This window comes from Nicrophorus vespilloides, unplaced genomic scaffold (assembly GCF_001412225.1).
Source record: "Nicrophorus vespilloides isolate i.1.1-1 unplaced genomic scaffold, Nicve_v1.0, whole genome shotgun sequence".
Taxonomy (NCBI): Eukaryota; Metazoa; Arthropoda; class Insecta; order Coleoptera; family Silphidae; genus Nicrophorus; species Nicrophorus vespilloides.
In genome coordinates, this window is record NW_017097859.1 from 168,544 (window position 1) to 196,448 (window position 27,905).

Sequence of the window (27,905 nt, forward strand, 5' to 3'; positions counted from 1 at the left end):
TCTACTTAACTGGTGTCTAGGACCCACGACAACCTGGCCCTGGTCATTAGTTACAACAATAAGTTGAATAACAGATGCGTCGAAGTAATAATCATGAATGTGATTGGATCATCGATTATCATTACATTGTTTTCTAAATCTTTGCACCGTTCCACTACGTTATCTATTAGCTGGCAACTGCGAAATACCAATTATAGATCGAAGTCTAAGGTTAATAACACGTTTTTTTATATATATTTTTTTTTATTTTCAAGTTGAACATGTTAAAAAGAAACTCAACAATGTCTCGTGTTTTTTTTTTTTTGAGAGAAACACATAATAATATTGTCTGCTTCATGAACAATACGCCTTCATCGATATTCATATTATTTTTTTGTTGTATTTCTTGGGTCGTTGCTGCAATAATCCAACATTCATAATTAGTAATATTGAAGGTCCCAACTTTTCATTTATTAATCTTTAGTTGTACAGCCAAGGCCGTCGGCTATACCGTTTATACAAATACACACGTAAATGCGCGAACGAAAAATATTGGATAAAAGAGAGGAATGAATAAGAAGAAAGGAAACAGAGAAGAAGAGAGAATCGCATACACAGTGGGAAAGAAAAGGCGTGTTCCCAGTATCGCAATGCCGTCGTCGCTCGTTTGTTCTTTCCATTCACACATCCTGATTATATTGTTATTGTATTATTAATGCATTTATAAACATATCGAGATCAAGATTTTTTTTTCTGCGTAACTCTTGCCAGACATAGTTTCTAACTTAATTGAGATGTGTTTACCTGATGTGTCAAGGTACTGCAGATGGGAGACAAGCGAAGACTTTCTAAGCCAATTGCACTTTTCGATGAAATAATCCAATACTATTTTCCGATAAACTATGTAGAATTAACAGTACTTTGTTTATATGAATAATGAATAACTCGTTTCTATTTAATCTGGTATCAAAGTACAAACTACTACTAAGATTTGATTAATTATTTAACATATATGCTTGTAGAACAAACATACATTTCCTATTTTAAAGAAAGAAAAAATAATTATTGCTAAATTGAAGACACAAACATTTTTTTTTTCTAAATATAATTAAAAATATCTATTTTCATTCAATTTATAATGTGATAATTATTAATAATTTTGAACAATTTAAAATATTATTATTAGAATATTTTAAAATAAGGAAATTGTGGATATCAGCAAATGTTCATTATTATTATTAGTGTGATTATTATTTTTTTTAATAATAATCACATGACATTGTGACTTAATTGAAAATGCAATGTAAAAAAAAAGTACAATAATTAACACAATTGCGAAATGGCAGAATGAAACAAGATCAAATCACACAATCGCGCAGCGGTATCGAAGTAGATCATGAACGAGATTGTGAAATCGACTTGAAAGAGTTTTGAAAAAGTTCGTCACTTTTGCAGAGACGACTAGAGCACCAGCAGGTGGTTTAATCCCAAAAGGTAAAAGCAAAAATGAGTAATGTTTTGAAAAAAAAAAGAAAAATACAAAAAACATATAAAAAACAAACTAGCTGTGTGCGGATGATGAAGAAGTAATGGGCGAGCTAGGGGAATGGAACGGTCAAGAGATGTAGGTCATTCGGTTCAAACTAAATCGATCCAGTTGCATTTTATACGTGAAGGTTAACTTCCTAGGCGTAAACGCTACAATCTTTCGGTCCATTTGCTGTTGATGTTGTTCTTACTCATTCTATTGGGTCGATACGAAAGTATATTAAAACTGTTTTTCGTATACAAATAATGAACTTTAGGTCATCATAATTAGTGAACATTTTGATAATTTTGAAAGAAATGGTAATGATATCACCTTTCAAGTAAGCTCCAATAATTTTCCATGAGTTACCAAAGATGTGTGAGGATTTGTATTGTTTTGGTAGAACACAATTTGCCAATTCTATTCATTTTTCTTGGATTGCTTCCTCCAGTTTAATTACTAATTACAGTAAACATTTGAACTACCAAATTTATAGCATGATCTTTGTATATACAATTTGGCTTGTTCATCACGTTTGGATCATGTTTTTTTTTCGATTAATGTTATTGTAGACAACCATTTATCATCACTAGTGATGATTCTTTTAAAAAAGAGACGAATTCATTCTGTTTGAGAGAATGTGAATCTTTTTGCCAACCGAATTCATTAAGAAAAATATCAATTTATAGTTCTTTGTTTTAAATGCTATCAAAAATGTCAGTTATAGTAGTTAAATGCATTGTACGGTTTTGCATTGTTTTGGTAGAACACGATTTGCCAATTCAAAGCATTTTTCTTGGATTGCTTCCTCCAGTTTAAGTACTTATTACAGTAAACATTTGAACTACCAAATTGATAGCATGATCTTTGTAGATGCAATTTAGCTTGTTCATCACGTTTGGATCATGATTGTTTTCGATTGATGTTATTGTAGAGAACCATTTATTATCACTAGTGATGATTCTTTTAAAGAAGTGACGATTCATTCCGTTTGAAAAAATTTGAATCTTTTGCCAACCCAATTCATTAAGAAACATATCAATTTATGGTACAGTTGTTTGTTTTAAATGCTATCAAAAATGTCAGTTATAGTAGTTAAATGCATTGTACGGTTTTGCATTGTTTTGGTAGAACACGATTTGCCAATTCTAAGCATTTTTCTTGGATTGCTTCCTCTAGTTTAATTACTAATTACAGTAAACATTTGAACTACCAAATTGATAGCATGATCTTTGTAGATGCAGTTTAGCTTGTTCATCACGTTTGGATCATGATTGTTTTCGATTGATGTTATTGTAGACAACCATTTATCATCACTAGTGATGATTCTTTTAAAAAAGTGACGATTTTATTCCGTTTGAGAGAATGCAAATCTTTTGCCAACCCAATTCATTAAGAAACATATCAATTTATAGTTCAGTTGTTTGTTTTAAATGCTATCAAAAATGTCAGTTATAGTATTTAAATGCATTGTAAGGATTTGCATTGTTTTGGTAAAACACGATTTACCAATTCTAAGGATTTTTCTTGGATTGCTTCTTCCAGTTTAATTACTAATTACAGTAAACATTTGAACAACCAAATTGATAGCATGATCTTTTTAGATGCAGTTTAGCTTGTTCATTACGTTTGGATCATGATTGTTTTCGATTGATGTTATTGTAGAGAACCATTTATCATCACTAGTGATGATTCTTTTAAAAAAGTAACGATTTCATTCCGTTTGAGAGAATTTGAATCTTTTGCCAACCCAATTCATTAAGAAAAATATCAATTTATAGTTGTTTGTTTTAAATGCTATCAAAAATGTCATTTATAGTAGTTAAATGCATTGTACGGTTTTGCATTGTTTTGGTAGAACACAATTTACCAATTCTAAGGATTTTTCTTGGATTGCTTCTTCCAGTTTAATTACTAATTACAGTAAACATTTGAACAACCAAATTGATAGCATGATCTTTTTAGATGCAGTTTAGCTTGTTCATTACGTTTGGATCATGATTGTTTTCGATTGATGTTATTGTAGACAACTATTTATCATCACTAGTGATGATTCTTTTAACAAAGTGACGATTTAATTCCGTTTGAGAGAATGTAAATCTTATGCCAACCGAATTCATTAAGAAAAATATCAATTTATAGTACGGTTGTTTGTTTTAAATGCTATCAAAAATGTCAGTTACAGTAGTTAAATGCATTATCTTATATTACATAAAAAAAACCTCACAGAATGATACTCTAAATGTCAATGTACAATACATGCATTTGAGAAGACTTAAGCTTAAATGTCAGAATCATTTAATAATGTTCGATTTTTTTTTATATTTATTTGAAAATAACAAGATAGTAACACTATTGAAAATGAATAAAATTTGACTAATAAATAATAATGATCATGAATCAGTAATAAGAAAATCAATTGAAGATGCGTTTCTACCAATGAAACTTATAAATAGTGAAACTTGAATATCTATCAGTGTGTGCAATGATGCACTTTCGAAGCAAAAGTATTTCATATTTATAACCTGATTCTAACATAAATAATAATAACAAGTGATAAAAGCGAGTAGACGGTTAGTATTTACACTTGGTAGTAGGTCAAGTCAATCTATGAACAAAAAAATGCAGTAAAACATTAACAAATTTAATTTACAATCTCCTCGCAGACCGCATTCGCATTCATCATAAAAGTATTTGCTGATTTATAGAGCATTCAAACTTTTGTTTATTTTTTTTGTTAAAAATAATGCATCAAGTACTAATTTAGTTACAATCAAATCATTACATCAGAAAATACATAAATTCGGGGAATTTGGCTATGAACAAATTGAAAATATACTTAAAACAAACAATTATTTTATTTAGAAATATAAATATTGTTACGTAAAGGAAAAAAGTAATAAATATTACTGTGAAAAATAGAAGAAACTAATAAATATAAAAGTTAGTGTAAAGGAAAACTATTTGTATTAAACATGCGAATTCGAATGCATTATTTATGAAAATATAAGCGTATAATAAGACGGTAAAGAGAGAACAATCCTTTCCATTATGCAATTTCGAATATTCACTATGAATGATCATCAACACAGAAAATAAAAACATATTTTAACCTACGAATAAAAGCTTTAAACGAATTGGATAATTTTGTTGTTTTTTTCAAAGACGATAATTCTGAATTAAGTTATTTTTTTTATAAAAGTTTAGTAAATAACCCAATTTTAATTACGAAATTATAGCTTAACCTTCGAAACGACATGGAACAAAAAAAATGGTCAGACAAACCTGTTTTTCGTGAAAGAAATGAAAAAAAAAAACAGTTCTATGCTTCAATAAATTCACAATAAAAATTGACCTCTAACTTGCGTTACAAATTAAGTAAACGTCTTCGCAGGATTGAGTAAATCTAAAGCGTATCCAAATTGCAAGGCGGATGGATAAATTCAAAGGTGCATTAAAAAAAAATATGTGTTATTTGCTTCAGTAAATACACACTCGGGATTGACCTCTAATTTGTTATACAAAGCTGCGGATTGCGTAAGCAGATTTCGGCAAATTTCCGTTTGCAATAATAACGAAAATGGATGTTGTACGAACAGAAACAAAGGCGTATTCAAAATTGTGTTGTTTCTGTTGTTGGAGAAATAAGTGATTGTATTCGGTGAACGCAGTCCCTCCGGTTAATTACGAAGAAGTTGCGCAAGCCTTTATTAGATATTTATCGATTCGCAAAAATAATTATTTAACTAACCTTTAAGTAATAAACCGACTGGCCGTCTCGTACAGTACGTGATATTTACAGTATTCGCATGGGTTACATAATTCCGTAAACCGTCGCTTCTTCACTTACCCACACTCACTCCGTTATTGATGGTCTCTCGCTATTGAATTCCTCTCCTATTTTACCAGATGAAAAGTTGAATTATGTAACAAATTACGTGTTTTTTTATTAATAAATAAATAAGTACAATTAAAAACATTCTTTTAAAGTGCAACATGATGAATAAATGAATATAATATTCAAATGGAGCGATACAACTACAATACTTTCGAGGTTGATGCCAACCGTTGAGGTCTAACAGTTTTTGATAGAAAGGTCAAGAGTCAACCGCCTGCAGAGGTATGCAAATATCACTGAACTGTTTGTTGTGGGAAAACTATTTTCTCATATTTTATTAATAGCTTTAGTATTAAAGTGTTTTTATAATATTATACAAATCCAACACTGAAAGATCAGTTTTTGATGCTTTCAAATGACAGCAAATGCCTAATCTCCAAAATATTTGCAAAAATTATATCAATACATATTGTTAACCATAAATTGTGTTGTAGCTCTAATATAGTTAGGACACGGAATTCCAAGAGCCTCTGGATGAACAATGTTATATGCCGGAATCTCCTCCACTTAGCATAATATGTTTAAAAAACGCCAACTCATCGAGACTTTTGCACTTTGTGGATAATTTTGCACGGTACGAAAAGCAAACACGATCCAAGGATCGCCTGATCCTCTCCAGCAGGACGAGGTGAAGAAACCTTTTAGCATTCCGCCGAACGTAAAAAGGATTGTCCGGTGTTTGCACGCAAGGACGAACTCGAATATTGCCACTTGCACGGTGTAATTCTCATCGCCGGACCTTGGCTTACATTTCTTATATACTTATCATCGTCACTATTATCATTATTAACAATTAGTTTCCGCGATCCGCTAAATGAGTGTCTTCGAATGAACGTCTACAAAGTAATGTTAAACGCAAATATTCGAGCAACCTTCAAAATTGTGTATAAATGATGTTATCTATATCTAGGTGTAGACAACGAACATTTCCGAACTTATTGTTAGATTTTATGACGAAGTCTCCAATGTGAAAATTGTGTTAATGCATTTTACTATTAAGTAATTACCACAAAAATATTCTCATGTTGTTCACCTAAAATGTTTAATTACAACTTTAATAGCTCATGGCCCACATCTCGTATACGCATACCCTTAATGTTACAAAAGAGAAATTTAGTCCATCTTCTTCAGTTTAATTTCTCTTACAATTATTTAAAAAAAAAGTGTTAAAATATTCTTAATATTAACTATTTGCTAGTATTAAATGAAAAATTATATAATTGAAGAAATTTAATATTTACATCATACGCGGAGCAACTGAGAAAATCGAAAGTCGATGAACATAAATAATATCTTAAATGCGTTTTTAATTGTGGCTTGGAACGCAGGAAACGGGCCTCGTTTATGGGAGGAGGACACACGCTCTCCCATCCATTTCACGCGTTACACATTTCGGCTTTTGCTTGTTACATTATGTAAGCTACACAAACTTGACCCATAAAGCGTGGAATGCGTGCGTCTTCGGAAATGGTCTTCTTAGTAAAAGCATTCGGTTTCTTTGTTTTTTTTATTGTTTGTTGGTCATCGACGCTCACGCGGTTTTTCCACCTGCCAATTAGTGTTTGCATTTGAAATTACATTACCATTTCGGAAATCATATTTCGCTTAATTTACATCGGTTTTGTAATCGTGTCCGTTATTTTACAATACTCAAACTATGTGTGTTTTTTTTGTAGGTGTGTTTACATTCTAAACGCAACGGGGAATTACTTTTTAATGGATGGTAAATTTTGAAAGTCTGCGAAATACTTTATTATTGTTATTAAGTATATTTTTTTTAGACATTTGTTTTGTTTGATATTAACATAGCTAAATATGTAGACAAACTAATAACTTGCTAAAATAAAGTTTTTCAGTCTATTTTTTAATATTATCTTCTCAGTAATCTGAATAGTGTTTGCATTTCATATTTAATGATTTTAAGTATCTATCATTAAAAATATTTACGAATTTTATAGATTAAATATACGTAAATAATTATAAATATATTAAGGTAAAAATCAAGTATTATTTATATAAAATCATGAAGTTTTAAGTGTTATATGTACTTCACATTTGTATTAATTTGTTTTACTATTTTTGTAATGGAATTTACCCATATTTATACATAGTTTTAAATACGTTTTTGATTTATTTGTATCTAAAATTATAGCAAAAATCAGACATAAATATTCTTTGAGATCGTTTAACAAGAATTGTTTTTATTGCTTTAAGAAATTCATCATACTCTTATACAGAAGATAGTAAATAACAAATTTCTGTAAAATTTCGTAAAAAATATCATTCGTGATATATTTTATTTGCTTAATAATTAATATTATTACTAAGACCAATATTCCAAAAAAAAATATTAGAAACTGATTGTTCTGGAATAAATGGAATAGTAGACGATTAACAAGTCTTAACACGAGCACAAATTCTTATAATACATATGACTGAAGGACGTCATGGTCGAAGGACAATTAGGAGGAAACCCCCTAACAAATACATTCAATATTACAGTAAATATGTACACATTTTACTCTATATTTACTGTTTAAAATTTAAGAGAGTAGGACTAAAAAATAATTGCTTTAAAAAAAAAGAAAAACCTGTTTTAAATACAAATTATAATAATTAGATGTGAGTTTATAGCGTAGCCTACGCAATTTCAATGGAAATTAATTTGGGAATTGTTAAATTTTATAGTTTTCCGAAATGGTTTAAATTAAAATAATTGTAGTTAAAGTGACACGAATTACGTATTCCTAACGTTTTCTGTGTCACGACAAATAAAGTACATGAAATCTTGACGTGATGAACATAAACTGAGTACAATAATGTTCTTTTGTGTCTCCAGTCTGGTGTGGTTTCCTCTCATTTCGTGTATTATCTGATTGTACAATCTCGTCCTGCGTCTCTAAAATGCGTGAGTATTATGTTTATGTGTGTGTATATATATGGCTAATGGAATTCAGACAGTGTCCGAGAGCCATTTCACACCAATTGTTCATAAAGAGTTTCAATGCCAATGTTGCAATTATATTTAGGTTAAGTGTTTGTATACACAGAAACTTACAAAAGAAACATAAGTTACGACCAAAGAGTTGTTCTCACGTGTTTCGCAAAAAAAAAATGGGTTTGTTCTTAAATGCAGTAATTACCAAACGGAAAAAAATAGTCTTGTTCAAATTTGATGTATCTCTTAGTTTCGAATGATAACTTTATCTGTGTCTTGCAATATATATCCATATAGATCTGGTTGAGGATTCAATAACAATGTTTAGTAGCAGATACGATGATAGACTTTTTCAAATTTGAATTACAGCCAAATGGATGAAACCACAGGAATGTATGAATACACACTACATTCCCTAATCATTCAGCTTTCATAAGCGTCTTTTGAATCTATTCAATCTATTATAATTTTCTAGAAAATCAGTATAATGTGAAAACTTGCTTTTTCGAGCATTCATCTTTCAATAATTATCCATTGATTTGGCAATAATTATTATTAGAAAGTTTATATAATGAGTTAAGGCCATTTGATAGCCTTTAATCCACTTAATAATCCATACTAGTTTTAACAAAGTTTGTTGACAAATACAATTGCATTTTCAAGGAAAACTTCAATTCATATTTAAAAAAAAGTAAATTTATTTTATATTATAATAACTTCTTAAAAAAAAAATCATTCTCAATTTGAAAAACTTCATCATTAATAGGTAATTTTGATGTACAATTTTTAAATTCATTAGTTGTATATCACTGTAATAAATTGGAGAAAAAAATAATAACTACAAATTCAAATCCGTATTAGGCAAGACTAATATATGAAATTGATTCGTACTTTTTTTTAGAAAACCCACCTAATATGGTATAATTGGAAACATTTAAAGGCATTGACGTACAAATAATAGTAATTGAATAGTTTATAAATGAATGATTAAAAAAAACATGCATTTCAATAATGAGATAAAACATCGCACGGTCTATAATTTAGAAGAAAAAAAATATATAAATAGATGTATAATTAAGAGTTGCATATTTTGCTAGCATTTAAATCATTAATTCGTTGGATATCGTTGCTTAACGCGTGTAATTGAATGATGCACGGATTTTGTTGTTGTAGTTGTTATTATTATCATCCCATTTTTCTTCATCATTAACGTCCGTTTTTCTCCGCTAATTGTGTGTCTTCTCTCGTTGCAAGACCGTTTAGTAAATTAGCATCAATGAAAGACACACGGACGGAATCGTATTATTAGCGAGAACGAAGACAATGAGATTTGCTAATAAGTTTAAAGTGTAATTATCCGGAGAGCTACCGTTTAATTGCACGCAGTGGAGAGCCGATCTTTTGATATCATTCAACTTGAAACAACTGCATACATTATTAATTATCAAGATCAAAGCTTTAATTATAATAATTTTTATTATACAATATCAAAATTTTGTTCCCAGTTTGACATTTAAATTATTTGGAAAATAAATGAGCAAAACTAAAATATCAATTATTTCAAACAATAGTAGACGGAGATCAATAGAAATTACAAATCGCGTTGGAATTCTTCTTTACCAGCGAAAAAAAAATACTATTGTTCATTTGAATCAATTAATTGGTGTATAATAACAAATTGTTTATGCACGAAACATCGGTTAGAATCATCATTGTGATGTTGGTTTTTTTTTTTGCAACAAATTGATTAATGGTTTTGAGCGTATTTGGTAAGCTTTTGTAATCGAACGTGGATGAAGCAAAACAAAAATGTGTACTATTAATATTTTGATTGCAGGAAATAAACAGAAAATAATGATGCAGAAGCGAAATGTAATGTAATAAAGGAAGAAGGAGAAGTAAAAAAAAAATAAGGAGAACCGGCAAGATTGTACTCAAGCGTGTTCGTGATTACCTAACGATATTAACATTTACTATAAAATCGCCTTTCATTTCAAAAACTTGTCGGCTGCAGTCAGTGAAAGTCGAATTCATTAAATCCGCCTGGCATCGTGTACGAGTGTGTGCGTGAATACTTGTGTAAATCTCACGCTGAACAGCTTAATAAGTCTAATAATTAATTACCTCTAATCAGTCGAGAAATAATAATAATACATTTGTGTGCATACATGTTTATGACTTCGAATGCAGATGGCGTTGGCCGTTATTACATCTTTACCTTGAAGATACGTTTCTAAGAATTTGGTTTATTTAGACTATTGAAATGACGTTATTGGACACAATTATTTGATATATTTGATTTTTACATTGCAGAAGAATACATTTCTTTTTTAAAGTTTCACAATCCATCGTAAATGATCGCTTTTAAAGTTTTAGTTAATTAATAATAAGTATTCAAGTAGTTTTACAAACATAATATGTGTATACTTCATCAAAATATATTTTTATGTTTCTATCTTCGTTAATCTTTGCAGTTTATATATTTATTTTTCTCATACAAAATTTAGAAAATTTCTTCCAACATTCAGCGATAAGGGCACAAAAGACTTGTTTACTAATAGTTGTTGTCTCGTATTTATAATTGTAGGAATTTTCCAACGATAGAAATGCTTATTGGTGAAAAAAACTGCGTAAGACGACAATTATGTCTCAAATCTCAAATTGTGTGGTTGTAGCACATTTTAAAGACACAAATATATATTGTTTTGGCAAATTTAAATATATAAAAAAAGTTATTAAACGCTTTAAATAAAGCGTTTATGGGTTTTGATTGAAGACTGTAATAATATTCATTGTAATGAGAACGATAGGTTAACGACCGACGTGTTTCCGTAATTTCCTTCTATTTATTACGATATTTCGTATAATTGATATATCTTTCATACTATCTAATTAATGTATAAGTCACCTTATTATGTATCCTAATTCAGTCTTGGCGAAAGGACAACTTTCGGTTAGATTTCTTAATCTGTTTGTTCTGTAATTAGTACAAAAAAAATTATAAGTAAAATTGAACAACATTCAAAATAGGAATTCTTAAAATTCTGACAATTAATTTTTCACAGTGAAAACTCTAATAATTATAAATACTAGATTAGTCAGTTAATAAATAATAAGCATAAATGAAAATTAGAATATTCTGTATTTTGTCAAATGTGCAAATTTTTGTTGTAAAAAGATAATACTATTTGAATTATTTCTATATTAGGCAGCCAGAAATACATTGAATAAATTCTTAGTGAATTTTTTTTGTTTGTTCTTTTTCGTTCAAATATTTAAAGTGAAAAATAAATATGGTGTAAAAACAAGATCAAACGATGTTGTTCATTCGTGAATCAAAGTCCAGTGTAGGTTGGTACACTCGAGGGTCGTTTCATGTTTTGTTAATGCGAAAATAACGAGCAGGGCAGTAAAACTAAAAGAAAATGCCAGATCGGGGTGTACTGAAAAGAGGGTACAAGACGATGAACCTTATCCAAATCAAGAATATTCACTAAGTGCACTGCATACTATTAACATCGTCCGAAGATGAGTGCCCTTGACAACGATCATTTGACCTACGAGGAATTTGCTCTCTTCCCTCAACTCTCGCTGTCGCACAAGCAGGAGATCTGGATGATTCTCGAGGAATTCCCGAACAAGACACAATTCTTCCTCAAGACCCATCTCGAATCGCTGGTGGATGTGGTACCCGCACAGACGGAGGACGAAAAGTTCCTGAGGAGATTGATCAACAAAACGCTGGACTGCATCGAGTATATGGGTAAATTTGCGAGGAGATCTGAACAGTTCGACGATCTCATCAAGAAGATTGTCGAGGGGAAGTTGGACGAGATCACTAGGAAGCATTGGCACGCGTCGAAATTTGCCTCCAACTTGGAGTCTCTCGTCTGCTATCTTCACAAACGCGTGGAAATACTTAAAATGTTTCAAGTCGGTAGGTGTCAGGTGCGCAGACGATTTTAATGCAAAACAAACAAAATAAAAAACGTAAAAATCTTTGTGATAATATTGTTTATACGTTTTGACTGATATAAGAAGAAAAAAATAATAATTAATTGTAAATAATTGCGACAAAATATATTTTCTTTGAAACGTTTTTATATGTAAATGTAGAGAAAAAGTAATAAATAATGTGTTTTTAATAATGTTTTTTCTTTTACTTATTGCTAATAATTTGATCTTTATAATCAAATAATAGATTAACAGAAAACTATTTATTATTGTATAAGGATAAAACTAATTTTCCATGATATCTGTATTTGTTTGGTTGTCGATGAAATCCTTGACTATTAGCTGAAACAAGTTGTCTTCTTTGTACAGTCAAGAGTGAACAAATCAATTACCAAAATATGTTTTACGAAACGTCGTCGCGTTGCATTCAATTTATACGCACGATCGTTTTGAAACGAAACGATTGGAAACCCATAACTGTCAATCGCAAGAGATATTCAAATTGGACGCATATCGAAGAATATATATACACACTCAAAAAAAAAAAAGAACAGAATCAGAACAACAACAAATAATCGAGTGTCGTAAGTTGACATTGGACCTAGTTCTTGTTGCGCTTTCGCATGCCCCTCACGTCCACAAACCACACATATTTCTTCTTGCACCCATTGAACTTCTGGCGCCCAGGGACCCTTACCTACCGTAACACGCTTACATAACGTAAACAAACCAATAGAAAAAAATGTGCGCTCGCCATGACCAATCTTATTTAATTGGGAATTACAAAGCCATTAAATAATCAATTACGCAATTGAATGTATGGTTGAAACATTTCAATTTAGATCGAATTTAACAATAGTCATTTGCCTTTATACAAAACACACAATTATCTTTTTTTTTTTCGAGTCATCAGTGGTTCAAGAAAATTAGAAAGATTATTAGTTTTTACTATACAAAGTTTAAGCTCAAATATATAAAAAATGCAATTAAAACGAAATTAGTATTCAATAACAGTAACAATAAGCATAAAGTAATGGTAATGATATAAAATCACAATAATAACATTTGTTTTTTTGGAACGGACAATAACTTTATTTGAAATGATATATCAATAATAGTAAAATAAATGGTTATTTATTGGTCTTTTTAGACTTTCTTTAAACAAATATGATTCTATGATTTTCATATTGTTGTGAATTCTATGTACTCATTATTTTGTCTGAATAATGTAACGCAGTGAACATATTTGTTTGATACTAGTTTTATTGTAAAATAATATTTATTTTTATTTGTTTCAGATTCACAAGCATATGACAATAGATGAAGTTAGAAGCACATTTCACGTGGACAGTCACGATTTAGGTAAGAGAAAAAGTCGATAATTTACTTTCTCCCATCAGCGAAATGAATTAAGTGCTTTGTTCGAGTGAATGAACAAACTGGCTTAGTCATTTAATGATTTTAAGGAAATTAAAAAAAAAGAAGAAGTAATTCACTCTGACTGAAGAATATATGGGAAACGGAAGTCATTTATTAGCTGTGCACATAAAAGATGCTTATAGGAAGTTAATACTAGTAGAAAATAAAATACAGCCGTCTTTATGTAACACGCGGAATCGTTTAAATGGTTACAAGAGCGCGTTATTAATCTTCGGTAATTCTCGCTCATTATGTAAATATATTCACGAAGACAGCAAGAAAAAAAAAAGACGTAATGAGAGAAGGAATCACGAGATGCGATCGTTCGCGATTCTTGTACTCTTCCTCTATCGGATGGATGCATATGCGAATGTCTTGCACTTTTCTTCTGCAAACAAAGGGAGCGAAGAAAGCTCCAACGTAACACAGGAAGTTCGGTATCGCGCAACGTCATTGCACTACTACTGCTTGAATTTCCAGATTTTTAATGTTTCATTGTACCGTTTCAGTTCCTGAATACGAAGTAGTTCACATTTCGCAACACAATGTGCGAAGACGGAGTATAGACGGGAACAACAGGGATTTCAATCATTTGGATGGAAACACGCTGGGGAAGTCAGGAGGCGGTGGAAGGATCAAGGATCGTCCTGCGACGGCGAACGTGAAGTTGCGCGCGTTCGGTCGACCACTGAATTTGAGCCTCGTGAAGACCGAAGGGCTTTTCAAAAAGAGCGGCTTAAAGATTTGGTCGGTCGAGCCGAACGCAACGTCGCAGCATGGCGTCGAGTACATTGAGTTACCTGAGGTAAATTCATCATATTTTCACTCACAACTTATTCATAAATACTAGGTCTATATCGAAATTCCAACATTCAAATTCACGACATTTGAAATCCCGACAGTAACAAAGTCCCGAACATTTTAACGTATTTTTGCAATCCTTTCAATCTCTAATGTCAAACTGTACGCTTATAATATTCCTCACTTATTCAATCAATAATTGTCTATCTATTTTGTAATAAACCACAAAAAGAAGCCTAAACGATGAGGAACGTGATCGACTTTTTTATACTAGATGAGTTATTACGGTCATTTCGTTCATGGATGCCGAGAACTAAACGTGACCAATAACAATGATATTTATAATAATCATCACGATTTTTTTTTCAAACTGAATTACATAATCTAATTAATTTTACAATAAAGAAAACCTAATAGACGATTAAAGATCTTAAGCTTTTTAGATGAGAGTAATTTATAAAATAATGACCTCAACCTGAACAAACTGCTTTTAGTTAGTTGTTGGAAAGCATGTCAGAGAAAGAAATCAGTTTGCTGGTACAGTCAACCCTCTATATTCATGTTTAGGTCAGTGCTATGGATCTGCTTGTTAAATATTTAACAGCATTTCTCAATGTAACAACAAATGCGGTGTCTTTAGCAATCATTATTTAAATCGTCATCATCTCTGCTACTCTAAAATTCATTTGCGCAAGTTTCAATAAGTAGTACACTCATCTAGTACGCTTCATTCAACACAACCAATTGGTAATGAATCTATAATATACACATTTTTTTTAGCTTAGTTACTGGAATTAGAATATACTATATAAACATATATTATTATATTACCATGTCATCAAAACATGCACTATTTTAATACTAAATTGTTAAGTATTAAATATAATTACGATCTATTACTTAAAGGAAAACTAAAGTTGACAAGTTTATAGCAAATTGTGGAATTTGTAAACACTGAATAATGTAACGTTTTTTGTATAATTTTATTCAATAGTGTGAATGTATGCAGCATTATTTCATACTTAAACAAGTTACTCTACAAACGAATTTCCAAGTAATCCATTGTAATGAGACAGCTCAAATTCAGAGATTGATGTAACCTTGCAAATCCAAACTGCAAGAAGCGAACGCAATGTTTGGTAACCATCATAAATCTTGTAATGCACAATCATTTCATTATACAATTGATTCTAGTTCATTAAGTAATGTACCTACTTTCGGAATGGTCGACTTAATTCGATGTAATTAGATATAAAGTACACGATATGTAATTATAGTAACTTAACCTAAATTGAGTTGACATTATCTGAGGAAGCATCGGATTACTACGTCCTGAAGCCGCATAAATTGCGATAATAATTTCGAGATTATATTCGCTTGCTGTTAACTTAAGCGATTCAATTGCACGGCACGACAGATTTGTCCGTTTAATTTGTTCGCGACGGCGAAACAAAATTTAATTACGTTACATCATAATTAGTGCAAATGGATTGCAGTTATGCAGGGAGGCGCGCTTTGCATCACGTGTAAAAGACAATAAACGGTGCTTATAAATGCGTTAACTTATATGTTTCATATTGTTGGTTTTACTGATATGTCTCGATGGTCGTGCTGCACAAGTGCACGCGTGGCCTAATTGAGTTTGTAGTTTCAATAACTATATGCTTTTCTTGAATGCCCAGCCTTGTTTCTTGGAATAAAGCTGAAAAAAATAAATAAAATAATGAGATACACAACTATATTGGATTTGTATTTAACAATATCTTCAGAAATCTTCTTTGATATTTTATAATAATACCGATTGCTAAAGTATTTCACGTAACGTAATTACGCGTTGCGACACGTCTGATTCGTTAAGTAAAAAAAAATCAAAGCCTATAAAATTGACGAGTTAAAAAATTTAACGTTGGAAAATATTAGCAGAAGACGTCTCGTTAGCCATTGCGATTGTCTAATTTATTGCAAGGCTTGTGGGCAATTTGCGAATTGCAAATCGCGACGCGACTGGAAATACATTATTTCTTAATTGCCACGAACGCAATGAACGCGACGTTTTGCTCTTTTTTCCTTTTACACATTTTTCCTCGTTTCAGACAATGGAGACCGTTTTGCAAATGGTCATTAGTACATCCTGACGTTGAATTTTCTATAAATGAGCATACGAAATTATTGTTGTCTACGATTGAAGTTGAAATGAAGAAAATCATTTAAATAAATTAGGGACGTGTAGTAGTTTTTCTCAGTATGAAGCAAGTCTTCGAAATGTGATGAATACTCGCTACTTTCCTCAATCATCAAGTCTTCATATGGATGCATTCATTCTATTATAGTTTCCGAGAAAAATCACTAAAATGTGAATATTATGTATGATGAGCTTAGAATTATAGCTCTGTTTTAAGCAACAACAGGTTAGCGACCCAAAGACTATCTCATCCGATCTTTAATTTAATTCGAACAATAATTACTTCATTGAAATGATATCAATCTATTATGGATATTTTACATAACAATGATCGCAGCTTAAATACTAGTATTTATGTGCTCATAATGAACGAATAGAACATTTCTAAAGAGTCACACCAATATTACCGTTAATATTGTATCAATCAATCAATCAGAGTTACAATCAAATAAGAAATTTAAAGACTATTATATTTATATTTAAGAAATGCAAATAGATAGGCATAATTCATAAGAGATTAAGTAATTATTAACAGATGTTGTGAGTTTAACGATTGAGGAGGATTTTCATATAATTTTTTTTTAATCCTTGTTAAATATTATATAAATAATACTATATTTTATTTTTTGTAGATGTTTTTTGTTTTCTGATAGGTATTTTCTTTTAATAATTAAAAAAAAATTGTCTTGTGACGTCCAGTAATAGTGAAAGAACTAAGAAGAGTTTCAATTGCAACATCTCTTCCTATTCAGCTTTCTCTTCCTTTTTTTTAAAGAGATATTTTATTCCACGTCTGCACCAAGAAGTGTATCAATTTCAAAGTACATGCATTTTTGTTTTCCTGATTCTTCCAATTAATATTAATTTTCCATAAAATCTAGTAAAATAATAATTTATTGCAGAGAAAATGCACGAAAAATTCTGTTTCGCCATAAATTATTTGCTTACATATGTTTGCAATGTAAAATGCGAGGCAAAAAATATGTATAAATCTAAAGGTGTGTCAACTGCTTTAACCGGCGTCTGAAGTGTTTAATTTATTTGCCGGCAGATTTCATTTGAGGTTAAGACAATGGCTCACGTCGCGCAAACATCAAAATACATAAATCTCTGAATGCAAATAAAAAAAAAATAAAGGATTTACGAACAACAACATCTATTTAATCATAACTACAATACACTACATGATGCAGCAATAATTTAAGATTTTGTATTTACAAATATTCGATGTAATAGAAAGTTCATAAAATTGCATTAGCTTCTGTGAATTTTTGAAGTTTTTAAAAAGGATTGGACGTGTAATTGAAGATTGTATTTATGAGCACTTTCGATTTCTCCGATTAGTTTGCAAGCATCTTATGCCGTGAGGCGATTTGTACACTGCAATTATCAGATGTTACATCAGCATCAGATTTACACGAAAATCAACACACCCCAAATTTGGTTACGCATCGATATTAACGAGCAGCAACAACTAAAGCGGAATTCATTAATTTCGACTTATATAACTTCAATTTGCTGTAAACAAAATTTACATTTAGAAAATTAAACCATCACAAAATATGTATTTATGTATATGTAGTTTCGTAAAGTGGGATCTCATTTCTTCATAAACGCAACTCAAAAACTTTGTTATAATCGTTAACTTTACGCATTGTTTAACATACAATGCATGTAAGTTTTTTTTAATTATAAATATTGGTAAGGAAACATTTTGAAATTACTAAGCTAAAAAAATGCATTCTATGAGATTTATAAGAGATTACCATTAAATTGATTAGGGATTTCTATAAGAATTTCTAACGAATTTCTATGAAACTTCTAAGGGATTTCTATGAGATTTATAAAGGGATTTCCTTGATATGTCTAATGGTATTTTTATAAAATTTGTATGAAATTTTTAAGCGATTTCTATGGGATTTCGATAACATTTCTAAGCGATTTTTATGAGCTTTCAAGTGACATTTTATGGTTTAGTTTTATATGTTTGTTTTGTATATGGTGAAATGGATTTGCAGTATTGTTCGATTTAATACTCGAAGTAGTAGCAAAAATGTTTGCTGTCGCAAGATCTCACTGAGATACACGAGAAAACATAATAAAAATACATCTAGTTGTGTAACCAGCAACCAGCAACCAGGAAATATACAATCATATTATTCTTGGCACAGCATTCGCGATTTTTACATCATCGAAATTACATTATTTGAATAATTCACGTATACAAACATACATAGAAACACAACACTTGTATTATTATTGTTATTACATATTCAATTTTTGACATTCTTTACAAATCGTTTGGCAATTTTTCATTTTAACACGTCGATGAGCCATCAATAACGCGTGTGCTTCAAGCAGTTATCCTCGAAACATATGAAGATTGAGATGAAGCGAGAGATCGAAACGCAACGAGCACCAGAAGAGGACACAGAACAATCGACAAAATACACTTAAGAATCTTTGATTTATTCTTTATTTGCTCTTTTTTTTGTACGCGAAGACGAATTTCGAATCTGTCATTTGCATGCGCTATTACTCTTTCGGTCATCGACAAATTTGTAATCAATTTGTTCCAGCTTTAATTTGAATACATAAACATGTCATCCGCATTTGCGTACGAGGATAAACCTGTGATTTATCTAGTTTTTTTTTTCATTATTTAAACGTTGAATACAATAATGCTTTCAATGGAGATCCAATATAAACTATCACATTTATATTTCATTTAACTTCGCAATAACTAATAACATGTTAAGGTAATTTTCATTAAAGAAATAGTAAATTTCAACGTGTCTTATTCGTAAATTATACGTAACAATAGAAGAATAAAAAAACATGGATTTTATAAGGTACATCTAATTTAATGCGAGGTTCTTGGAATGTAGTGTAGTAGTGACGAAGTCGCTATTTTTAGTTACAATTTTATATTATTTATTATATTTCTGTAACATAAATCGCATACTTCTCTTTAATATATTCTTCCCAAATAATAAGTTTTCTTGTAAAAATCAAATTTATATTGAAATTTCATATTACAAATGACGCATTTACTTAATCGATAAATATGTTATGAGTTGCAAATTACTTTTGTATATTTTATTGTATTCATAAATTATTTAAAACAATTATAATTATTGATTTCACTCTAGATTCTAAAGGAAACTGAAATCTCACTTGCTACATTAAACAGAAAATACTTTACTTTAAAAGTTACCTTTTCCTACTTTAAAATAGTATAAATAAAAAAAAAGTATTTGAGATAACATGAAGTTTTTAAAGTTTCTACTGTATTGCCTTGTTACTTAAAAAATGTAATAATAACAAGTTAAATTATTGACAATAATAATTCGCCTAATTGGGTAATGCTATGAATAATGTGCATTGTTTGTGTTTGTAAATGGGAACTATAAAGAAGTGAGTGAGAGAGATTGAATTGCATTGTATACGTAAGAAATAGAATGAGTCATGGCTGCACTGGACTTGGGAATGCGGTGGGTTCAGTTCGCCGAATGAGAGAAATGTGGAAATAATGGTTGATGGAGAAAGATGGAAAGGGCAACTAGAAGAATGAGAAGCCTAGTTCTTGAGAGATGAAACAAATTCAATAACGTCTTAGAAAATTGGCATTCCTAAAAATGGTGATGATATTTCTTTCTTGCCACATGCCATGACCATCGACCAATTTGGAATGATTATTCCGCTTGCAGGTGGCAAGATTGAGCATGAATCCGTATGGGCTTATTAGCAATTTACCAACGGATTGCAGACGTGCAATTATGTCCCTTTCTTCATAAATTTTATATAATAATCTTCATGCAGCGAGCGTTGCGCAAGTCTGCACATTTTGATTGTGGGCCCGTCCCGTCCATTTGAATGCAAATAGCAGCTGCAGCAGCAACAGTAGCGAATGAGGATTGCTAATTCGGCAATTCACGAATTGTCGAAGCATTTTCCTACAGAGATTGCAGACCAAAAATATACCAGCAACAAGAGTAGTAAACCCGTTGCAATATTCATTCGTTCTCGATCGAGGTGCGCCGAGTCCATTGTGATGAAGTCCAAGTGGCAGTGTGGAAATCTAATCCATGCACGGCACAGATATTCCCAACAGAATATCCGATAAGTTTGCAAATTCCCTGATAACAGCAGTATTTAATTCTTAGAGGTAAAGTTCACCACGGATAATCGATTCATCGTGGAAGAGCGAAAGAAACCGACAAATTATATGAAACTTGCAAAGGTGTTCTTTTTTTACGTATTATTTGTATGCAGGACACATTTACATACAATACAACGATTCATCTCCGGTCAAGATCAAAATACCACCAATTTTTTTTCTGTTCTGATTGATTGAATAAAATATACAACATACAATACTTAAAATTTCAAATTAAATAATATGCACACTTACAGCATACAAATCTATCTGATCAATTGGAAAATAAAATAATATTATCTATACTTATTAGAGGCTATGGTATAGTAAATATTATACACTGTTATTATTGAAAGAATAGGGAAATTATTATTAAGGAAAGATTCAATTATGAATGAAGTTATTTGTAAAATGTATTCAATTAAGAACAATTTAATATGCCCAAATACCTCAAATATAATTGAAAACCTCTGAATAAATAAAGTACAACTAGCTTTTGACTAAACTTCGCAATTTCATTTCATTACAAAAGTTATCATTAACATGATTTATATTCGATTACTGAAATCAATATATCGAATGTTAAATTAAAAGCATACAAAACAGAAATCTTCTATTTCGATTCCTTCTCAAGCGAAACGAAAGTAAAAGTTCATCATTTTTTTTTGTTTTAAATAAACACGAACATATTTTTTTTTGAACAACGCACGATCATTTTTTAATTTATGGAATTTTTCGAAATTTTCGAGCGTGTTATCCTATCCTTTCGCACCTCGAGAAATCGCAGCAAAAATTCGACACGAAAGTTTACTTCTATTTAAATAATTAAAAACCGTGAATATTTTACAGTCGTTTTGCAATCATCGCTTTTTTTTGTGTGCCTCCCCAAAAATATTACAGAACGAAATGTTAAATGTCCATTGTTCTTTACGATTCGACGTTTATGCAAATACGAACGACATCTAATTTTTTGTTTCGCTGTTGTTGAAAGTTTCGAATCTTTCGCATATTAATTGATCAATAATTAAGAAAAACGTAACAGTAATTAACATATTCTTTCGGTTAATTTATTGATCTGAGTTTACAATGTTCGTGATGTGGATTTGTTCAACCGGTTTCACTGCTTAGATTTTAAAGTCCCGGAACTTTAGAAAATGTCACATGGCGCAAAAAAATTGGATATTTTTTTTGTTCGATTCGATATAGAATTAATTATCGTAGCTTCTGGCGGATATCAATCAATCTATTGAAAAGTGAAATGCGGGGTTATATGATCGATTACGTATGTGCATTCAATGTTAATCAATTGATTTTTGTGTTTCAGTCGCACGAAGATATCGGGGAAATCTATCAGGATGAGGAGAACCAAGCGGCCATTCTCTTGAGGAACGATGACATCCTGGGTCATTTGTTGCTGGTAAGTGCTAAAACGATTTCCTGTTTTTTTTTTTTGGGTTTGCTGAAGCAAAAGTGTCGTAATTTGTGGCCCAAAACTGGCGGCCACGCTCAATTCTTCTCTCTAACTGCGTATTTTACGACACAGTTGACATATAGAAATAAAAAGCAATAAATTTCGGCGACGAAAATTTAATTAGCCGGAAAAGGAAACGGCAACTTTTTATCAACTCCTTCCTCTTCAATTTACTATGCCAAAACGGTTTTTCCTGATTCATCAATGAATGTAGTAGCTAATAAATACATAAATGCAATTATGATCGCGACTGGTCGCACCTTTAAATTGAATACTTTGTTGGAGCAAGGACGATCTTCGAGTCAATCAGTTCTAATGAATCCATTTGGAAATCAGTTATAAAACATATAACTTTTTTTACCATAAAACGCTTAATCCGAAGTTATTTTCAGAGAAAAGTGTTTCGACTCGACGACTGGAAAATGAACAGTAACATTTCCATTTATAACAAATCTTATTATGCAACTTATGAGATACGTGCAACGCTGGAAGTCTAAGTGAAACTGTTAATTGGCATTGCGCAAATATTGTAAATAACGCGTCGTTTGTATTTTTTTCTCTTGTGCTATGTTCTTGTTTGTTTTGTAATCATACATTGGCATTTAATCTTTTTTTTTTTCTCTCTCTCTCTCTAGAGATTAAGATGTGCCAATTCATAAATATTGCATATAATTGAACGTCGCCGTGAATAATCTCGTGTTTTCTGGAAAATGAATAAAACAAAATTGGATATTTTAATTTTGCCATTTCAAAATCCAAATCGCTAATCGCACAAGTTTGCACAAGCCGCTTTAGCCGCTGGCCGAACGCACGTTGCTTAATAAGTCGACCGAAGGAAATAAATAAACGAGTGACCAATTTTCACGTTTTTCTCATTTGCCAACCAATAGCATTAGCAAATTAATAATCAATGTGTATTACTGTAATGATCGGTTTGTGGTGCGGACGGCTTGGGTCATAGGTCCCCTTGACACCAATGCTCAGTAAAATGCGAATTTCGTCGTCCTAATCCAAGTCATTATCAGCCGCAACTGGACAATTATATTCCGACACTCCGGATTTATCCCATTAATAATACTAGGCAATTGTCCGCAAAAAGGAAACCGACGTTGTTTATTATTTGCAAACGAATGCTTCTTACAACATACAGACAATCTTAGAAATCCGTGCAATTTGTCATAACGTTGTTTTAGACATATTATTTCAATGCTGTTATTAGCTTTCTTTTTCATTCATTTCCAGTAGGAATTTAAACTTTTATCAATTTTTAAATTCAAAATATACAATATTTAATTCAATCTATATTCATTAGAAAGTTGTTCATCTTGTTGATCACTTAAATGAGTGTTAATTCATCTAGTATATTCCTAATATCTGAAATTTTCTACAATTAACAATGTGTGTTACTTTAATAGTAAAAGGTGTCCCAAAATTAACGAAAGATTTGAATTAAATAGAAAACACAGTTTTTAGTCTTCAGGTTGTCATTTTATTTAGTGAATCATAAAATTAATTTCCTCCTGTAATGCACGGGTGGTTGTGGACTTGTTGACATAGACCTTTGACTTCAAATAACCCCATAAAAAGAAATCTAATGGTGTTAAATCACAAGATCTAGGGGCCCAATTCTGATCACCGAAACGAGATTGTACACGACTAGGAAATGTCTCTTGCAGTAATTGAATTGTTTCACGGGATGTATGGCATGTGACACCATCTTGTTGAAACCACATGTAATCTCTTTCAATATCATCCAACTGAGGCAGAAAGAAGTGTGTTATCATGTCGCGATATCGAGCACCAGTAACAGTCACCGCTTGACCAGCCTCCTTTTAAAAAAAAGTATGGTCCAATGATGCCTCCAGCCCAAAACACGCACCACACAGTGACACGCTGTGTATGCATTTGTTTTTCGACAATCACATGTGGTGAAACAAAGCCATCAAGGTGAAAATCGCTTAGAATGATTTTGCTCGAAAAATCAGCATCCACTTGTTGATGCTCAATAATCCATTTAACGCCCCATTTTTACTAACTCTAACCACTCAGCTGTCAAATTGTTTATTTTTTGGGGTTGCCAACACTTTACTGCACAGATGGCAGCAAATTCAAATCTTGCGTTAATTTTGGGACACCCTTTATATGTAACAAATATTATTATTATTACTAAAATAAATGTGTTTATAATAATAGAATATAGTTAGTTAATTAGAAAAGAGTTTTCACTTTAGTTATTATTATATTAATATAATGAAGTCTTTAGAAATATAAATTTTCTGAAATGTAGATACAAAAATATGGCGAGGATTTTAGAAAAGTAACTTCATTAATTATAAACTCATTTAACCTTGAGTTTTAGCCAGATGCCCAATTATACATATTCAATGGGTTTCGGATCATTCCGCCTCTCGCGAGGGGAAAATACAGTAATAAATTTTTAATACTTTATTAACATAATTCATTAAAATTTTGTAAAAATAAATAAATCAATGGTAATTAATTGAGCACAATATAATAATAATAATGTTTAGTATTTAAATGTTAAATAAAAGGTTCAATAATTAAAATAATAACTGACAACTTTCTATTGTAGAATTTCATATAATTCACATTCTGAATATTGCAAACATTGAAGAAATATTGAATAAAATGTGTTTTGAGAAACTAATTAGAACGTTTATTTTTTCTCTTTTTATTAATATAAAAAAAGAAAATTTTATTAAAATCGATTTTTCTATTCCCATTGAACACTTGCAAATTAATCTGACGAATTTACAAATAATGAATAATACAAGTTAAAGTTATTATATTTATTATGGATTTTTAAAGCAAACTTTGGAATTGAAAAATTACTTTTTTCTAATTTCTAAATTGAAGATGTAATATCAGAAAAAGTTCATTAACTTTAATAAATAACATTAAAAATGCTTCTCAAATGAAATTTAACATAAAACTAACTGTAATTCTTTCCAAAATTCTCCTATCCAATAAATCACGTAAAAAATTAAAAAAAAGGTGATGGAGAATTGTATAATTTATTGATTCTATTTTTTTGAAACAGACATCGCACGTTGACCACGTGCCAGTATGTAATTAAGTCAATGAACGGAAACGAAAATCTTATATATTCTATAGTCGTAAAACTTTAACAATGTTTTTATTACAATGAAACTTTGTGTGAAAAAATTACTTGTTATGCAGGACTCAAGTACTTGACAAGTATAGAAATAACTGTATTAAGTGCAATGCAAGTAATTGTATAAGTCTTTACATGTAAACGTACTTGATTTAAGATGACTTAAAGGATCTTTGCGATCTATTAATTCGAATAAATCTTATCGAGATTCTCACTATTTCCTATTTTTCATATACTTGGCAAATACTTTTATTAGTATCGAGTATTTAACAGACGGTTTTATGGAATAGTTTAAAAAAAATACCCGCAGGCGGTGATTGATGAAATGAATTGCCGCTAAATAATATTAGATTAATAGATAACATTGCAAAGGCGGCGACGAGATTTGCCGTATGCGGAAACGTAAAGAAAATTGCGTAACGTAGGCGATTCCATCGTGGAGACCGGTTCTAGGCACCGCAGAAATGGCATTTCTTTTCCAACTGAAAAGTGGGGCATTGGGCGCCATATTAATTTGCAGCCATTTCGAAATCCCAAATCAAAATTTAAAGAACAAAATAATAAAGAAACAATCGGATCGTATCTAACATGTCCACGCAGAGACTGTGTCGCAATTTGCAGTTACTTAATAATACATAATCAGCGTTTAATCATTTCAATTGTAAATGACCATAACAAATGTACCGTTCTGGAAAAACGGTGTTGCTGCAGTTAGTTAACCAACTGATCGATCGATTGAGAGGGAAACAAGAGCAACAGCAGCAGTAAAGTGAAAAAGAAGAAAATTCTAATGCATATATTCACTTTTGCACTCACGTGTTTCCCTCCATCTGTCCCCCCCTTGTACGTTATCCAACTTTCAATTTCAATGAATGCCTATTATTACCATTATCTTTATTATTATTATGATTACTGCACACTCGTTATGTAACGAACGGCGTGAAAAATTCTTGCCCGGATCAAGGAGATCTGGGCAGCTCCTGTCCGCTGCGACTCGCACAAAATCGATTCTGCGTTTACCGTTAGCGCCTTCTTTTATTTCTCGCTCTTGTCTAATAGGTCTTTATAAAATTATCGATCGAGCCGCGGCGATTGTGATGTAATTAGAGAAATATTGCGAGGAATGTGAACGGAAACGCCGCCGTTGTCATACTACGATAAAACTGTCGTTCGAAAATGATTGATTCATACTAACTTTCATTCCAAAAACTATTTACCTTTTCTATTCTATAGAAAATACCAAATCTATTCTTTATAATCGAAATACTAAGCTCTGAACTATCAACATATTCCAAGAACGTCCTATACTTATTTATTGGTCTATTGTTACATACACACATGCTTTATATCAGACATAACTATCTCTTAGTATTAACCGTCATAAAATCTGAATGTGTTACAATAATTGGTGTAATATTAAGAGAAAAATTATAAACCTGTGGCCCTAAAATCATTGAATCTTATTTGCTATTTTCTACTTATTGCATCAAAGAATAAACATACATGTTTTGGTTAATATGAGATGAAATTTCCACTATTCTTAGTTGTTGAAATGAAAGAGTTTTCTGAAATGCCTTAACTAAATTTGTATAGCTTGTAGAGTAGTTAAAAATTTGACATAATATCGATTTTCTCTTTTCACCTCTATCAATAATGTTCCACATTTTAGCATTTAAGATTAGGTTATTAACTGCAATCTACACAAATGAAAGCAACAATATTATGCGCGTTATTTAATAGACCAGTAGCAAATTGTGTCTTTGCGAAGTAAAATTCAAGTGTTCCTTTCTTTCCGTTCGTGTTAGTCGACGTTACGCAACGATTATATCAACAACAATATAAAATAATGTAATATACATATTATAAAATTCCATTCTGAATAATTACGAGAATAACAATGTGACGTGTGTGCATGTATGCGCCTAACTGTATTGCAACAGGCCGCGGAATTTGCATTCGCATTAATTCTATTTCACTTACTGCAGATTTCTGATAATTTCCGTTGCACAAAGAATGCAAACTAAGAGCAGGGCAAGATAGGAAATAAAAAAACGTATATGTTACTCGAAACAAACAAAAAAAACAAAGAAAACATATTAAAAGAAGACGCGAAACGAGAACTTGCTCTCAATCTGCACATTGAAGGAAATGTAATATGAACATTCTACATCACTAATTAAATTCTTTGCAAATTAATGTTGGTTTGCAGTAATAATCAGATTACATTTTCATAACTTATTTAATTTTTTTTTAACATTTTCTTAACATATAATTAGGTCAAACATGTTAAACTTAACAAGTAAAACGACGTAAATTATTCTTAAACAACGTTGTTCTTAATTTCAGGAAACTCGTACGTTTTGGTATTAAAGTGTCCGAAATATTCGTTATGTAACAACAACATTATCCATATGTATGCACGTACTTGGAACAGAAAATT

General features: G+C 30.9%; 1 protein-coding gene across 3 annotated transcripts in view; it reads left to right on the top strand.

Annotated features, from left to right (window-relative positions):
• The window catches only part of LOC108561201 (A disintegrin and metalloproteinase with thrombospondin motifs 16), a 56,282-nt gene that overhangs the window by 19,863 nt on the left and 8,514 nt on the right, over positions 1-27,905 (top strand). For all 3 annotated transcript variants that reach the window (XR_001891004.1, XM_017919045.1, XM_017919044.1), the window contains exons 4-6: positions 13,596-13,659; positions 14,226-14,521; positions 22,183-22,275. Coding sequence is in view for 2 of the 3 variants with exons in the window: in XM_017919045.1 (XP_017774534.1) it covers positions 13,596-13,659; positions 14,226-14,521; positions 22,183-22,275 (453 nt within the window). In the remaining variant the exon portion in view is untranslated. The remainder of the gene's footprint in view (positions 1-13,595; positions 13,660-14,225; positions 14,522-22,182; positions 22,276-27,905) is intronic.